The 17,429-nt window shown below is 36.2% G+C and overlaps 1 protein-coding gene across 1 annotated transcript; it reads left to right on the forward strand.

Moving 5' to 3' along the window:
* Positions 1–436: 436 nt before the first annotated feature.
* tada2a (transcriptional adaptor 2A) lies at positions 437–17,429 on the forward strand. The gene is made up of 15 exons (XM_028464504.1): positions 437–461; positions 874–980; positions 2,123–2,182; positions 2,275–2,366; positions 3,692–3,849; positions 3,963–4,051; positions 4,524–4,596; positions 4,671–4,734; positions 6,783–6,826; positions 12,614–12,724; positions 14,395–14,466; positions 14,829–14,961; positions 15,191–15,234; positions 15,961–16,040; positions 17,042–17,429. Exons 1-15 carry the CDS (start codon positions 437–439, stop codon positions 17,225–17,227), a joined length of 1,338 nt encoding a protein of 445 aa, XP_028320305.1. The 3' UTR covers positions 17,228–17,429.

Here is a 17,429-nt window from a genome sequence, read left to right on the forward strand (position 1 = left end):
CTGTTCAGGGTCGTGGGGGTCTGCCGGTGCCAATCTCCGGCTCTCATTGGGCGCTGGGCGGGGGTACACCCTGGACAGGGCGCCAGTCCATCGCAGGGCTCATTTAAAACATACAGTGTGTTAACCTTTGATGACATATGGAGACAAGAAGGGGGTAATAATAATAATTTGATTAACCTCCATTAAACCGTAAAGAAACTTTTGCCTCGGTGCATTCAATGCTTTTGATTGTTTATTGAGCAGCTTTTATAGTTATTCAGGTAAAAGTATTGTTTATTGAACCGTTTTGGGCTGATTGCGGGCAGTTTTCAAGAGTTGTGAGACGGTAAACCATTCCAAGTATCTGGCAACTAACTACCAGGGCCTCTTGCGAACGCAGAAAAATCGATCGATCCCTAAAATCTATCTTGTTTTATATTTGTTTAAACACGTTCACATGGATCGTCTAACGTCATTTACAAGTGAGTGCTGACCCAAATAACATGTGTTCAGATGTTTAAGTTGTAGTTTTAAAGTAAACTCAGGTCATTTCTGTCTTTGTTTACGGTCGGTGTTTTTAGCTGCTAGCACCTAGCTGACTGTTAGCTTGTAAAGACGTACATTAGATAATTTACAAACGTCAACGACACATGCTAACTTAATTAATAATGTTTAGTGTTGTAAACACACCCAGCTTTAGACACAGTGTGTTATAAACCTGACATTTTAGCCTACAGGGATATTGGTTTATTAGCAGAGCTCGCTATGAGGTTAGCTGCCTGTCAAAGGTGCTTGTTTTTAAGTTATTCTGACTTTATTAAAATGATTCACATGCTGTACAGTCAAACCACTTGAACCAAAGATGTGATTTTTTTTTTTTTTTTTTTCTTCCAGGCGATCCCTTTGACAAACCTCCATGTAGAGGCTGTTCTTCCTACCTCACTGAGCCCTACATCAAATGTGCTGAATGTGGACCCTCAGCTGTGCTTCTGTGTCTGCAGGTCAGTGAGAGAATACTCAGTAATTCAATGATTTAAATACCTTACTTTCACAACTTTAGCCCATTAAAACATCTTTACAGGTTATGGGCCATTTACTGATTTACAGAAAACAAAAAACAACGAATCTATTCTTTACTGTCACTAAAAAATACAAAATCAGCTATTTGTATATTTTGTGTAATATCAACCAATAAAATTTTAAATCTTGATATTTGTGGATTATTTGACATGTATGTTGAAATATAGTCGATTAGTCTTCACACTAAAAACAGCAACAAAACAAAAGATAGTTATACTGCATCAATAAAGTCTCTCCAAGTCAATTCTGTGGGTTTCAAGATGTGTTGTTTGGAGTTAAGGGTTCTGTTCAGTTTTGATCCAATATTTATATCCGGTATCGGCCCGATATTAGCTCTACATTAGGAGTATCATATTATATTGGCCTGCGTCTAAAACCGCTGATTGTTTTTATTGTATTAGGTTATTTTTCAGGGTCTTCTAATTTAGATTCAGTTTTATTTATTACTGTAGAATATTCTCATGTTTAAGGTTAAAATATATTTAACCCATTGGTTGACAAAGGCATCACTTTTTCTTCTACCTACGGTTGTTTGCTATTTTTAGTAATATTCCTTGATCAAGCCTTTTCTAACATTCCACGTTACAAAAAAAGTCATTTTATGTTTGCTTGATTCGGGCTGATATTGCATCGGACTGATATCGGTATCTACCAATACTAAAAGCAGCAATACCAGTATCGTATCGGAAGTGAAAAAGTTAAATGCTGAGGAAAAAAAAAAAAGTATGCGTTTTGTAGCTTGTATTAATATCATTGGAAATTATGACCAGCAAAGCCAATAACTTTCAATCAGCAGAAACAAGTGAAATATTTGCATCATTATTATTATTATTATTATTATTATTATTATTATTATTATTATTATTATTATTATTTTTATTTATCAATGTATTTTGTTCTTCAGTATTGCAGATTTTGTGCCTGAAATGTGAGAAACATAAACCAGGTTTAGATTGCCATAGCATTTGAACTACTAATGGCTACATAATGGTGACTTTCACATTAGATCAGTGCTCTTGTTCACATTTTATTGTGAAGGTAAACATGCTGGTTTTGTTCTCAGTGTTTCACTAGAGGATTTGAATACAAGAAGCACCAGAGCGACCACAAATATGAGATTATGGTGAGTAAAATAAATATTCTGCATGTTGTTTACTCTCCTCTGACTCCTTGTTATCCTTGTTATGCTCATGCATCACATTTTTCCACACGTAGACCTCAGATTTTCCCGTCCTGGAGCCCGGGTGGACGGCGCAGGAGGAGATGGCGTTGCTGGAGGCCGTCATGGACTGTGGATTTGGAAACTGGTGAGATGGTTGTTTTGTGTGTTTATAATTGCAATTATCCATAGAAATATTATTATTAGTGAACGCTGAGCAGTCCGTCAAATCAACTGTGATTTGTGAGAAAGCTGCTTATTCACCTGGTTTTTATACGAGATGTAAACATTTGTGTATCTATGAAGTTTGAACATAGGAGTGCAATTACAATTTAATCTATAAGCACAGTTAATGGTTGATCATCAATCATGCTTTTCAACAAATTTGTAAAATTTGTGTAGGTTATGCATGAACGTGCATTATTTTCTCTTAACTATATAACAAAAATGCATATTTAGTTTCTGATTAAAGTAGGACTAAAACATTATGTGTCTAAGACGAGTGTACACTGTGTAAGTGGGTATAAAGACTAGGGATCTCCCGATACAACTTTTTCATTTCCGATATGATACCGATATTGCAGCCTTGCGTATCAGCCGACACCGATATTGATCCAATATCAGCATGAATCATACATACATTTTTTTTCTTTAGTAATAAAGTAATATTTACTTATTTTGTAGTGTGGAATGTTAGAAAAGTCTTGATCAAGTGATGTTACACAAACAGAGAACAATAGTCAGCAACAGTAGGGATGAGAAAAACTGACCCATTTATTATTAACCAATTGGTTTCATACATTTTAACCTTCAACATAATATCTACAGTATTCTACATTTGAATAAAATAAATTAAAAAAATGAATTGGGTGAAGAAAAAATAAAAAAACGGAGAATCCGGAAGTTTGAATCCGATATTCGTTTTCAGGCTAACATCGAACCGATATTGATATCGGATCGAGACACCTCTAATAAATAAAAAATTTTGTAAAGCTATTATTCACTTATTTCTGTATATTTTGTTATTTCTGTATATTCTGTTTTTTTCCATATTGTGTATTTATATATTATTTCAACCCCGTTTGCTGCTTTTTTTTTTTAATGCTGCTGGAAATGTAATTTCCCTGAGGGAGCATTCCCAAGGGATCAATGAAGTTCTATCTAATCTAATCTAGCCTAATATTACCTTATATGTTCTATTTATTCTTTTTGTTTTGGTAAATATGTTGCATACTCGTTTCTCACAACTGAAGCTTTCTAAAACCATAAAATAATATAAAATAAGTTCTCAAACAAATCATGTGATCAACATCAGGAGCAATGCGTCTGATGTGCATTAAATGTGTTTAATTAAATATGTATTTGTTTTGTGACCTGTTAAATCACCAAACTATAATTGACATTGAGCATATGACATATGAGATGAAAATTAAAATCAATAATTGTACATTTGTTGATATATGCCTCCCACAGGCATGACGTGGCCTATCAGATGCGCTCTAAGACCAAAGAGGAGTGTGAGAGCCACTACATGAAGAACTTCATCAATAACCCACTCTTCTCCTCCACATTACTGAGCCTGCGGAAAAACAAAGACTCCTGCTTCTCTGAAGGTGCCATTCCTTTCAAACGTAAGGACACGCCTTGTTTGCCCTCACAGATGTTCCACCTCCTCTCAGACCTCAGCTCTCCATCTTCATCACTGTTTAATCCTTAATGAACACATTGTGTGTCCTGTTCTCAGCTTCTGATGATCCCCCTCGGCCCACGTTTGACTCTGTGATGTCTCGAGACATGGCCGGATATATGCCGGCAAGAGCAGACTTCATGGAGGTAAGGAGGTGGACTGCACATGCTCTTGTTTGTGGCTATTTAAAACTCAGCAAAGGTCACTGGAGCTCTTCATATTAAACATGACTTTTTTATGGCCTCGGGTCAGAGAGCTTTGTGTGTGAAACTGTGCTGAGCTCTGCAGGCACCATGTGGCTTTTTCAGTTAATTTTCAAGTCAGAAAAGAAGCTCAGATATGATTCACTTATTTTAACTTGTCTGTTCAATAGTTTTAGCTTTGCATTTCATTGTATTAAATGTTCTACTCATAGGTAAAGTTTGTCTCTTCTTTCCTTCATGCATTTAATTGTTGTTTTAATTATAGCATGTTTTAGCATTGCCCAGAACAATCACATTTCAATTAATATGACCTTTGTTTTGTTTTTTTTTTCCTTGTACATTTTTCTTAATATTGTTACCTACTGTTGCATTTCATTTAGGCTTGATGTAAAAATGCTGTTTTGCTCTAATGCAGGAGTTTGATAACTACGCAGAATGGGATCTGAAAGATATCGACTTTGTGGACGACGACTCAGACGTCCTACGCGGTGGGCACATCTATCACCTTTACAACTGATGATTGGAGGACTTCTGCATCATTTATGTTCTTCTTCTTTTCCAGCATTGAAACTGTCAGTTGTGGATATTTATCATTCAAGATTAAGAGAGAGGCAAAGAAGAAAAAAGTGAGTTGTTTTTTTTCTTCTTTTATTATTGATACAATAATGTATTTATTGTCTTGTAATGTTGCCATTTTACCAATAGGGGGCCTCATAGGCTCTCATTTTGAAGTTTATGTTCTCAGTTTGAATAAATGCCTTTCATCGTGAACTGTAAAAACTAAGGAAACTGTTTTATTCATCTCTCTTTTCAATTTTACTCAAAATAGCATTATTACATATTTGAAGCTACTATATTGAACAGTTTTAAATTGTGCAATAAAGCATTTTTAAAGGCTTTGATTGTCTCAGTAATAATACTAATAATAATAATATTAGTAAAGTGGAGCCTTTCCAAGCTCATTCTAGGTCTTAGCGAATAACAACCACGCATTTCACCCTGGTGTGTAAAGGTGGATCTTCTAAACATACAGCTAATTAATCAGCTTAGTAATATATTCATAAGTGATCTCATGATGTGCAACTCTCCGTCAAACCATTACATGAATGTTCTTTAGATGACCGGTCTAAAGCTGAACAATAAAACTTTAATAATTTGTGTCAGAAATGTCATTTATATAAATTTGTAGTCTTCAAATACACGTAATATTCCTTTTTACTACAGAACCATTACACATCCATGCATTCCCTCCAGCTAACAAAGACCACTTACCTAACACCTTAAAACGCTATAATTAGAATGACGGGAGGTCTTCATCTTTAAACTCATCAATACTCAGTTGGAGTTGTATTAAAGTAGCACTTCCTTGAGTATTCACTACATCACAGTTTGAGCTCCATTTTTATTGCATTTGCAGCTTCTAAATCGTCTTTAATTCTTACTAGTAAAGGTTACATATAAAAGTCTCTCAGTTGAGCTGTCGTTCAGGTTGAGTATTCCTTCTTTATTACTCTCCGTCTCCTCTGGGGTTGGTTGTCTTTGGTTCGTGTTCATACATCACAGTGGTAACATTCTCTGCATTGCGTCCATCACTAAATCATCTTTAAGTAGTCTTTGCCAATGTACTCAAAGTGAACAGCATGCCTGGTATTAGAGGCATGTGTGGATCTTAAATCTCTACTTATCTTGGCTAACAGGTGTCCTCTCAGAGAGATGAAAGGGTCGGACCCTCAAAGGACACTTTTCATTGTGTTTACAGATCATGAGTCATCTTTAAACTAAAGACCCCTCAGAAAGTCTTAAAAGTCTTTGATCTGATTTTGCAAAAATATTAAAAATGTTACTTGAAAAAAGTCTGTTTTAAATGTTATTTTTGCTTTATTCTTTATGTGTTATGTATTATTCAAAAAAGGTTTTTAAGATTCATTTTACATTCAAACAAGCTCTATTTTTTTTTTTACCAGTTATGGGCGATAAACATCTATCTGACATGTTTGTTTTTGCACAAGTTTATTTAGTAAGCAACATGTTTTCATATTTTTAAACTTTAATTCAAATATACAATGATACCGTACAAGACACAATAATGACAATAATTATTCTCTATATCTACCCTTTGCCCGTACATCACATTATCAATTTAACACATCCTATAGAGGTCCTGAGCTTTGGAAATGTTTACCTCCTCAGATAAGATCCACATCCTTCTACTTACGCTTTAAAAAACATCTTATTCATTTATACAGTAAGTCCTCCTACATTACATCTAATTAATTCTTGCCCTCTTTTACTTTACTCTATGCCTTTTCACCATGATTACAATCCACGTGTAATATGTACGTTTGTATTCACATCTATATCTATATATGTTTTAATTTTGTATTTGTTTTTTGATTTTCAATTATTATTTTGTTCAATATTTTCATAATATTGATTCTTGTATGCGTTGTTCATATATTATTTTTCCTAATTTAGCAAAGTTTAATTGTGTACTTTGTCTCATGATTTTATACGTGTTTATTTGTTTGCCCTTATTTCAGATTGTTTGTGTTTATTGAAAGAGGTGGAACTGTTATACAATACTTTTTAATGTGTGCTAAATATATAAATGAAATGAAAATCTGCAATCAGCTTTGGAGGTACAAATGTATAGAGCTTGATTTGTGTGTTCCAGGATCATACGAGACCACGGACTGATCAACTTGAGGAAATTTCAGAGTGAGTCCTTCGCACAAACTTGTTGGTGGTCGTCTGATGTGTGGTTTAGGGCAGTGGTTCTCAACTGGTCTCACCCTGGGGCCCATATTTTGCCATGGTCATTAAATCGCGACCCACTTTTTTTCAGAATTCAACCAACCAAAGTTGGTTTTTCAAAAATGGCTGTTGAAAACACACACATATAATCATTTTTTAAAATCTAAATCTATATATTATCCTGAGCAACATTCAGTTCACAGCATACCTGTCAAAAGAAAAGTTTATTTCAAGATAAAAGACAAGCCGAAGACAATAAACATTAAGTATTAATTTGGCTTTGTCCAGCTGTCCGCTACCCACCCAGTCCAGGTCCACGACCCACCTTTGGGTCCCGAGCCACCAGTTGAGAATCACTGGTTTAGGGTTTCTGTTTGGTGTCTGTTCTGCACTGACAACTGCGTCGTAATTTCCACTGGCAGCATTGTGTGTGTGTGTGTGTGTGCGTTAGTGTGCGTGCGTGTGTGTGTGTGTTTGCCATGACGGCTAAAATGCACGCTGCATTTATTGATCCACCTGTTCCAGGCTTATCTCAGCCAGCGCTCTAATGTAATTCTTCACATCTCCTGGGTTTCTTCACGTGGACAGCTATGGCAACTATAAATGGATTTGTCCAATTAAACCGTCTCTTTTTTAAGCGCGCATGGTGACCAGGCCAGTGGCGCCACGTGTTGCTGTGTGACATTGTCGATGGTCGAGGAGTTGAAGAGTTCTCAACCCATGTATTATTTATGCTTTCTCCATCCTCCAATTAGCGTCCTACCCTTTTCCCTTATCTCTCCAGTCGTTCAAGACAAAAGGCAGCCCAGAGTAGCTGTAGAGCTGCAGACTGGTTGTCATGGAGACTGTCAAAGATTGTGTGAAGGTGTGTGTGTGTCACATGGAATAATGGTAGCAGCCTTCAGGCCAGGATGCTGTTAGTATCATGTTTCAGCTGCTGCTGGAGGTAGACTGACCTGGGTCCAGTTTCAGAGCAGGGTTCAGAACAAACTCCTGCATTTGTTGCTCAGGGGACGAGAGGAACTTGAACCCGGAGTCAGTTACCATGGAAACACAGTGCAGCAACGAAGTATTTGAAGCAGACCTTCTCTCTGGCCGGAGATATGACGTGATTTTCTCTTTTCGTTCCTGAAATAGTTTTTCAAAAAAAGGCCTGACTAATAATAAAGCAGCGATATTTCAAACCCAACTCATTTACTGCATAGGTTTGTGCTTCATTACGATACATCTGTTATTCAGTTTTTCTCTTTTGCTCACTTTTGTTTAACCAAATTTTTATCAACAGTATTTCTTACTAATAATAGTTTGTTTTACTGCCAAACTGTCTGCAGAGAAGTTTTTGTGCATTTTTTTTCAAAGCTAAACAGTTTCAACTAGAGGTATGCCAAAATAACGATACAACGATATATCGCGATATTTCTTCTTGCGGTACATTATGGAATATCAATTTTCTTTTTTTCTACACAAGTTAAGTACTAAGCACAAGTTAACACAAGTTAAATGTTCTCAGCTTTACAAAGAACAACTTGATATTAGTGTTAGCACTGAAATGTACAGTATGTGCAGTCTGCAGTACAGATTTAAGTTGAACTTCACACATTGTGGTCATTATAAGTTAAAATGTGTGCCCAAGTTTTCATAGACCACCCAGTTCTTTATATTGTAATGCGCTAACTGAAATGTTTTTTTTTTATTTTTATTTTTATGCAGTGTAATATTCCAGTTTTCATAAAACAAGTTCATTCTGCTTGTTAAGCAGCACTGATATGTGAAGTTGATAACACTAGCACTAAAATAAGTATTTTCTGCATTAATTTTGTTTTTAATGATTTAAAGTTAATTTTCACAAACATCATGAACAATATTTTGGTGAAGCATTATTTTGTATCAGTCTTTCCTTAAAGACTTAAATATAACACAAGGACATTGGACTAGTTGTGGTCAGTTTGTGTTAAAAAGAGCCACTGTGCACTATACACTGTGTTGTACTTGTGTTGTACTCGTCACTCATGTGAAATTGATTGACACAGATAATGTATCGTGGATGAAATTTCCTGCGATATATCAGTTATCACAGAATCGCTGTATTGTGATTATATTATTATCGTGGGCAAAAACTTTGCAATATATCGTATCGCAAGGTACCTGACGATACCCAGCCCGACTTTCAACAATTTGTTTTCAGGATATGAGTCAGGGAGAATATATTTCTAACAAGAGCACTCAGTGCCAAATATCTTTTTGTGGTACCATGATCATTTACACTTTAAAGCACATGTCAAACTAAAGAGCATCCAATGCAGCCCACAGAAACGGTAAAAATGTCAAAGAAACACATTAATTATTGTGTAAATTACCTAAAAATTCCGTTATAGATATCTCAAATTCAAACTTCACAAAGGGGCTCAAAGTTTCCCCACACTTATGTCACATGAATGAATCCAGTCATTTTTCATCGCAAATTATGGAAAGATATCTAAATTTTTCAAAAAATCTTGCAATTTCTCACAAATAATTCCACAAATTCCACAAGAATTGTGATTGATATTGAAAATTGCTCTTTTTTCCTCCACCTAAAATCTGCGACCTACTTGAGGTCAAACTGGTCCGTGTTTGAACTAAATAAGTTCAACACCCCTACTTTAAAGGTTTGTAAGAAATTTCTAATTTAATTAATAACGATACAGTTTCAATGTATGGGCACCCCCATTTTTTGAAGAATCGCAATAAAATGTGCAATCCACATCTGATCCAGATGAAACTCTGTGGGGTAAGTAAGTAAAATGTAATAAAGATCAGTCATTTACAAACAGAGATATGAATTTTTTAAATTTTGACAATGATGAGATTAAGATTTTTTAATTGTTTGACCTGATCCCGAATCATTATATTGATCCGGATCCCCTTCAAAATTTAATGGAATCTTCCATGGCATAAGGTCTATCTTTGGTTAAAATTTTGTCAATTTCTGTTTAGTACTTTTGTCGTAATCCTGCCAACAGACCAACTTTTGCGGAGATAATAAGAACCTGGTGGTGTTTTGTTGGATCATAGAAATTAACTTGAAATGATTAAAATACAAAAATATTTTTTTCTAAATAAATGTTGTCCATTGATAAAAGGAAAACAGAAAATGTACAAATTAATTCCCTCCCAAAAGGTATATTAGTAAATCAATCTCCATGGATGACCCAGGCCAGTTGAGGCTGAGCAAACCTAGCTTCATTCTATCAACTCAGATCAGTGTTTTTTTGTGTTTGCCAATGAGTGTTGGTTTGTGTTGTGGCTGCAGGCCCAGCTGGCGGGAGATATTACTCTGTTCCAACAAACTTGATTTCAATTAGTGGGTCATAATCACAGCTGGAGGACAACATGATCTTTGGATTTAGGGGTAACGAAGCAATGACTCTAAACAAAACCTGCTGGACTGAATCTGTCTGGGATCACGGTCGACTACTACAGCGTTACACTTAAGGGTTTGGTTCATTCACCAAACCGTGTATCTGCTCCTGAGAAACATTATCCAGCTTGTTTTTCCATCTCTTCCTGATCCCATACACCTGAATCTGATTAGTGACTTGTTACCAGGCTTTTAGCAGAGTTAGCTGATTACACATTCATTAGATTCGGGGATTCAGGTGTGTTTGAGCTGAAGGCATCTAAAATATGCAGAATAGCAGCTCTTCAGGACCAGTGAACGCTAACCCTGTTTTAAAGCAACAACAGTCTTTTTAAATCACTACATTTAAATTATATCTTGTATATTTAAAATAAAATAAAGGCCCAAATACAATATACACCAATGGTCTAGTAAATAAACTTTTGTATCATGGCACTGTTGTGTTGTTGGTTGTCACTTTAAACAATTCAAGCGCTCAAATGTCCAGCATCTCTTGGAGACGCTTTTAAACCCCCACCAGCACGTGTTTGAAACTTCATGTGTTTGGTCTCAGATGACGGTCTCTGATTAAAGCTCACATCCCCGAGTCCCAACGATAACAGTTAATTGATGTAGATGGCAGTCTGTTTCTATAACGTGTCTGTGGTTACTCAGCAACACGGCATATGCCGATGCAAAGGCAACACAGCAGGCTCCTCAGTGAGTGTGTGTTTGCAGTAGAAACAGCAGGGGTTAAGTGCTTTCAGCCCCGGGAAGGAAATTTGACGCTTCCAAAGGGTGAAACAAAGACAGCTCAACGGAACGTTCTCAGTTCCACAAACTGTTGTCAATCTGCCTCTTTAGAGCCTGACCGATATGGAATTTTTAGGGCCAATACTCATATTAGGTTCTTATATGAAATAAAAATATTGATATACACAGCACATATAATGTATCGTACATGAAGATACATTTTCATAATACCCCAAATTTGATTCAAGACAAAGAAGCTAAACACTACATTAATTAGTAATGCTGTCAACAGGACTGTAAAGCCACTGATAAACAAAAAAGGCAAATATTATAACATTCATAAAAAGCAAAATGTAACTGTAAAGAATAAACTTGTGTATTTCTTCCAGTGTTGTCATTTTGTAATTATTACTGCTGATTCAGAAGTGGCAGCTAATTATACAGAAAACAGCACAAAGCAACATAATTTACGCACAGCGAAGTTTGCAGACAAAAACCAGGAGATGTATATCTCTATAATCTGTATTTTCTAGCAAATCCTGCCTTTTGTTGTGATAGAAAACTTTTTTTTTTTCAATGCACTTGAAAATTACTGCAGACATCAGATATATTGTCAAAAGTGCAACTTTATTGTTGTGATTCTCCTCAAGAGTTAAAATGCATAGAACAATCCCAAAATAAAAAAGTAAATGAGGCTCTGTCATTCAACAATTTCAAGCTTTAACCCAGGTTTAAGCAAAAGTGCAACAGCAACTTCACATTAGCTTAAATTTCCTGATTAAGAAATCAGATAACTACATATCACATTACAGTTAAAAAGATAATAAACTCTTCCCTTAGCATCTCAGCATAGTGTGAATAAAAAATGAAACATACCTGTGGCACACACATAGCCTACTCAAAGGGTAAACACATGTAAACAAAGAGGAGGCTGGCTCACATCATCACACAGAACGCAAAAAAGTCCAAAAAAACTGGTGAAAAAATGTTTTTAATTAAAATTAAAAAAATTAAATATACATATATGTTTTTTTTTAACTCGAATTTGCTCAATAAAAATTGCTTTTATCTACAAATTCAATAAATCGATGAAATCGATTTTTTGCTCAGCCCTAAGGCAAAGCTTAAAAGACAACAAATTTACCACCCACATGGCAGTTATCAATTAAAATTAACTGTTATTGAACAAACTACCGTAATCAACGACTATCATGCTATCATACTATATATATAGATATTATTATTGATGTTTTTTTCAGCTGATTGTGCATCACTACATGTGCAACGATCCCAGGGTTGTTGATGGTTTCATGAAATCAACGGTTTGAATCAAACATACTGAACCCACTTTGTATAGCCACAGGAAACAAACTCTGATTCTATTAGTGCATCTACAGAAGGGCCGTGACAATGGGTTGGTGATGTTTACATGCCTGTGAGATCACTGTTGACTCAATACTACGCTGTCATACACAAAAGAAACCAAAATGACTTCCCCACGTTGCTTTTTCACTGCTCATGCTTTGAAGTACCTAGAGGGAGTGGATGATTCCTTTATACCGGATGGCGTCTGCAGCCTATTCTAACCCTCGCTCTCTCTGTCTCTCTTTTTCTGTCAGTGCTGGAGCGATGCTACCCAAAGGAGGTGCAGGATTTGTACGACGTCATGAGACGATTTGCCCGAGTGGTTGGACCGACTGAGCACGACAAATTCATTGAGAGTCATGCACGTTAGTATTTGTGCAGCGAGCGTGCACGTCTTGTATCAGACAGCTTTGACAGGGCTGCAAATTTGTTGCCTCAATCTGTTTTTTGTGTAGTTTTTTGGTACTGTATATATATATATATATATATATATATCTTGTGGAAGGTTTTCATAACATATGAAACAAAACAAAACCTGATACAATAAAGGTCCCAAGGGTCCTACATGAGAAAGCACTATGATGTAAAACAGGAAGAACGCTGAGAAGATGTTTAGTTTAGTGGATATTTAAGAAGTATGAATAAGATATGAATTTCAGATTAGGGACTGTTGGCTCCTAATACACAAATAACCGCAGGAAAAGAAAAAAGGAGAAAGCAAAGACTAAGAGAGACAAAAGCTCATTGTACCGGTGAGTGAAACCATGGCAGCAGGATTAAAGACAAGAGCTCAAGATAACCTGAGCCAGTTGTAGTTGAAAGAATGTTTTCAAATCCTATGAAGTGAAGCGGTATAACCTTACCGGCCTTTAGGATGTGTCCAAGTTTCAGGTTAAGGGTTCAGTTTCTTTAAGGAAGATGTTTGCAGTTCTGTCCTACGTCTGGGGAAATAAATACAAATCTGGTCTCTTCCTGTATCCGTCAAAATATTCACTGTGGCTCTAGAGCAGGGGTTTCAAACTCATTTTAGTTCAGGGGCCAAATGCGGAGCTGTTTATTTTTAGCGGGCCACAGATTTTTAGCGGGACGATTAGTAATTTATTCATTATTGTGCTTTAGTTTGCATGTCTACGTATAAATACATTATAAATTATGTAATATACCGATAATGATATCAAAGCAATTAGTGACAGATATCCCTGCTTGATCTTAAATTTCAAATTTGTCATTCATTTGTATGTAATTTGGGGAAATTTTGTGGAATAATTTGAAGAAAGTTGCAGGATTTTTGAAAAACTTGAGTTTTTTTTTTTTTTAGATTAAAAGTGACTGCCGTCATGTGATACAAGCATGGGGAAAATTTGAGCCCAGCTATTATTGTTTCATTAAATGTGTGTATTATTTCTATATCTACAACTAAATTTGTTTGAGTAGCATGAAAATTCATGGTTTCTTTGACTTTTTTTGCTTTCTGCTGCTTGACAAATTAGATGATCTTAAAGGCCAGATTTGGCCCCCGGGCCCTGAATTTGACTCGTGTGCTCTAGATACATCCCAACTGTAGTCTTAAAGTAGATGGATTGCATTTTTAACAAATATCTGTCAATAATGACTGCAAGCTTTTCCTCAGGCACCTGAAGATCAAATACTTTTAACCAAAGTGTTTGTTCAGAAAAATTAAAAAATCATGTTTTTTAGACAAAGCCCATCCAAACATAATTTCTCTGTGTAGTCGCTACGGTAACATGACCTGTAAATGTTTTCTCCCTATCCAATAACACTTTGCCCTCTCACACGCTTTGATGCCATGCTGGATTTTGACTGTTGCCAAGCAACTAGCAGAAGTGTAAGGAGGCGGGTTTGTGCAAACGTCTGTCGTTTAACACACATTTGTTTATTTAGACTTGTGAAAGAAAGCATGTATGAAGTGAGCAGATTGAAATCGGCCTCTTGGTCCGGCTGTGTGTTGATGAACAGACATTGCATGAAACAACAGGCATTTAAGTGCAAACCCCCTTTATTTATTTTTTTGCAGTGGAGTTTGAACTGAGGAGAGAAATTCACAGACTGCAGGAGTACAGGAAAGCAGGGATCAAGTCTCTCCTCAGTGAGTTGGGTTTGACCTTTTCCTCCTCTGTTCACTAAAACTGTGTTTCTGCTTGAAGGAGCCAGATGTGTTTCACTGAAATGCTGGAGGATTTTCACTGTGCAGAACCAATATCCTGTATTCTTATGTGTTATCTGAAAGATAGTGAAATGTTCTGCCTCAAGTATTCTGGATGTGGGCTTATTAAATAGATTTAATGCATGCTAATTAAACTCTTTCCCATTATTTCTGCCTCTAATTAATTAACAAAAGGACAAAATGTTTACTTGTGGCTAATGCATTCCACCAAATAACAACTCCAATGTATTTTTTCATTATTGTTGTTTAATTATTATTCTTTACCTCTGCGTCGCCCCCTTCAGGTGCCAAGGTGTACGAGCGGGTGAAGCGGATGCGTGAAGACGAGCGCAGGAAGAGGACCATGCTGTGTGACGTGCTGCAGTACATCCAGGATGGCAGAGCCTGCCAACAGTGGCTCAGCAAACAGGCTGCAATGTGAGGGTCCACACTTCCACAACGTTACCTGACATTTAGTGACTCGGGAACATAAAGCCTGCAGACATTTGGTGGTGCAGTGCATCTAACGTCCAGAATCTGCTGGATTATGTGTCGTAACGCTAATATTATTTTTAAGTAGGATTATGTATGTATATGTATGTGTGTGTGTGTGTGTGTGTGTGTGTAAACAAGGCTAAAGAAATGACAATCATTATTGTGTTTGCAGAGACGCTGGCATCACACCAGCTGTGACCACCTTGACGGTTTCAGGTAAGAAGCTTTTATCCAGCATTGGGGTCAATTACATTTTTAAATTACAATCATCAATTACAACTGAATTATGATTACGGTAACTGGCATTTATTCTAATTACACTTCAAATCACGATTATTATTTTTTTCCCTGAAATTTAATTACAATTACATTCTCAGTTACTAAAGTTCAATTACAGTTACTCACAATTACTGAGGCCATACACACGTATGGGTAAGCCATAGAACTGTAACATGGTTCCCCAGTTTGTTGTTCAGTTACATTTTTATAGCATTTTCATACCAATTACTATTAGAAAGTCAATTATCTGACTTCAATTACAATTCAATTATGATTACAACAGCAACATATTTTTTCAATTACGATTACAGTTATAATTACATCATAATTGTAATGAATTACCATTTTTACTTTTTTTTTTTGAATTACCATTTTTACAATTACAATTGACCCCAAACCTGCTTTTGTCCACCCTTTGCGGTTGGTTCCAGACACTGTGTGCTCCATGTGATTTTTTTGAAAATAAACCCACTTTATTTATTGCTGCAGCTTTTCAATTCCTTTTATGCACCATTCCTTGACTTCACTCGGCTTTATTTACACATTGTGCCACAAATATTTCCTCCCACCATCTCTGCAGGGGAATTAGCGCTGCTTGTCAAGCTGTTGTTGTGCTTTCTGAAGTGCAGCGTCTCTGAATATTATTAAATATCTGCTTCTCAGCAACAGGTAGGCGGAGCGCGCCTCCTCTCAATCTGACTGGGCTGCCAGGAACGGAGAAGCTCAATGAGAAGGAGAAAGAGGTACGAGGGCCACAGGAGGAGTGGGCGGGATTTGGATTATTGAGGCGGTCTAATTGGTCAACCATGAGTAATATAGAGGGCCAAGGTGGCTCAAGATCGTAGACTTGGTGCACCTTGATAAGCATGACTGTACATTTTATTTACAAAATATTTATGATAGAAATCATAGATCTTGCTTGGAACAATGGTTTCCTACATTTTTAGGAGTGTATTCCCTCATTTTGTTTTAGATCATCTTAAATTTCAGTGAAAAAATGTCTGTTAACGGATAAGGTTTTACAATGAAATAAATAACATTAATGCATCCATCTACAGGACTCCACATCCCACAATGCAATGTGCAACACTTTTCCGATATGGTCAAAAAACCGAGTATTTTCAGTGGAAATTTTTAAGCAACAATTTCAACTTTCTACATTTGTTTTTGAATAAATGATCTTGGATTTATTAATATATCAGGTTGACACTATGTGTTTATCTTAAAAAATAATAGCATCTCTCAAATCTTTATCTGATTTCTTTAAAAATAATGTGTTTATTTTTTTGTTTCTGGGTGAGAAAGGGTTATGGGAATAATAACAATTATCTACAGTCGGTCCATATAATCTGTCGTACGTACTTGCATACTTTCCCTCCTACAATCATTTTTAAGACTAGATTTTTATTTGATATTTATGATGGATTTAGTCATTTTTTAATCCCAAAAAATTATGAACAAAAATGGGGCAATTTTGTAAAAATAACATTTGTCACTGCTGCCCTGGTTTCCTTGTAAATCTAGCATTTCTAAGAAGAGAGTCGCCTAAACTTTTCCGCACCAATTAAACAAATTGATCCAATGGTTTTTGTAAGTATCACCTATTGTTGAATCATATAAAGAAAGTTCAGTCGTGTTTTTTAAACGTCATCAGTATCATGGATACATTTTCATCCATGGCCTTTCTCATGAGCTTTGATTTGACGTTTCCTTTTTCTGGGAGTTAATTGTTGTTTGTGCTCAGCTGTGTCAGGTGGTCCGCCTGGTGCCCGGGGCCTACCTGGAGTACAAGCAGGCCTTGCTGAACGAGCACCGGCGGCAGGGTGGGCTGCGACTGGCACAGGCTCGAGCGCTGATCAAAATCGACGTCAACAAGACCAGAAAGATCTACGACTTCCTGATCAAAGAAGGCCACATCACAAAAGCCTAGACGGAGGATTTTGTAACATGTTTAGTGCTTTGTATGAAGTATTTTTCTGTTGTGCTATGTTGTGATATTTGTCAGTACGACTCGAAGTGTCATTCAAACTGAAGATGTTAAAATACATTTCTTTTTGTAACATTGTTAAACTAGAAACATGGTGTATTTATTCCTCCTGTCGTGTTAATTAAAAGAGATTTGATGTTTTTTA

The sequence above is a fragment of the Gouania willdenowi genome, chromosome 13, assembly GCF_900634775.1.
Source record: "Gouania willdenowi chromosome 13, fGouWil2.1, whole genome shotgun sequence".
NCBI classification, from domain to species: domain Eukaryota; kingdom Metazoa; phylum Chordata; class Actinopteri; order Blenniiformes; family Gobiesocidae; genus Gouania; species Gouania willdenowi.

What these genes read in the sequence shown, in the direction of transcription:
- tada2a (XM_028464504.1), top strand. Translation starts at nt 437, where the DNA reads ATGGATCGTCTAACGTCATTTACAA. An exon ending in AGGTGCCATTCCTTTCAAAC is followed by an intron (nt 3,850 to 3,962) that starts GTAAGGACACGC and finishes TCCTGTTCTCAG; the next exon opens with CTTCTGATGATCCCCCTCGG. An exon ending in CTCAGCAAACAGGCTGCAAT is followed by an intron (nt 14,962 to 15,190) that starts GTGAGGGTCCAC and finishes TTGTGTTTGCAG; the next exon opens with AGACGCTGGCATCACACCAG.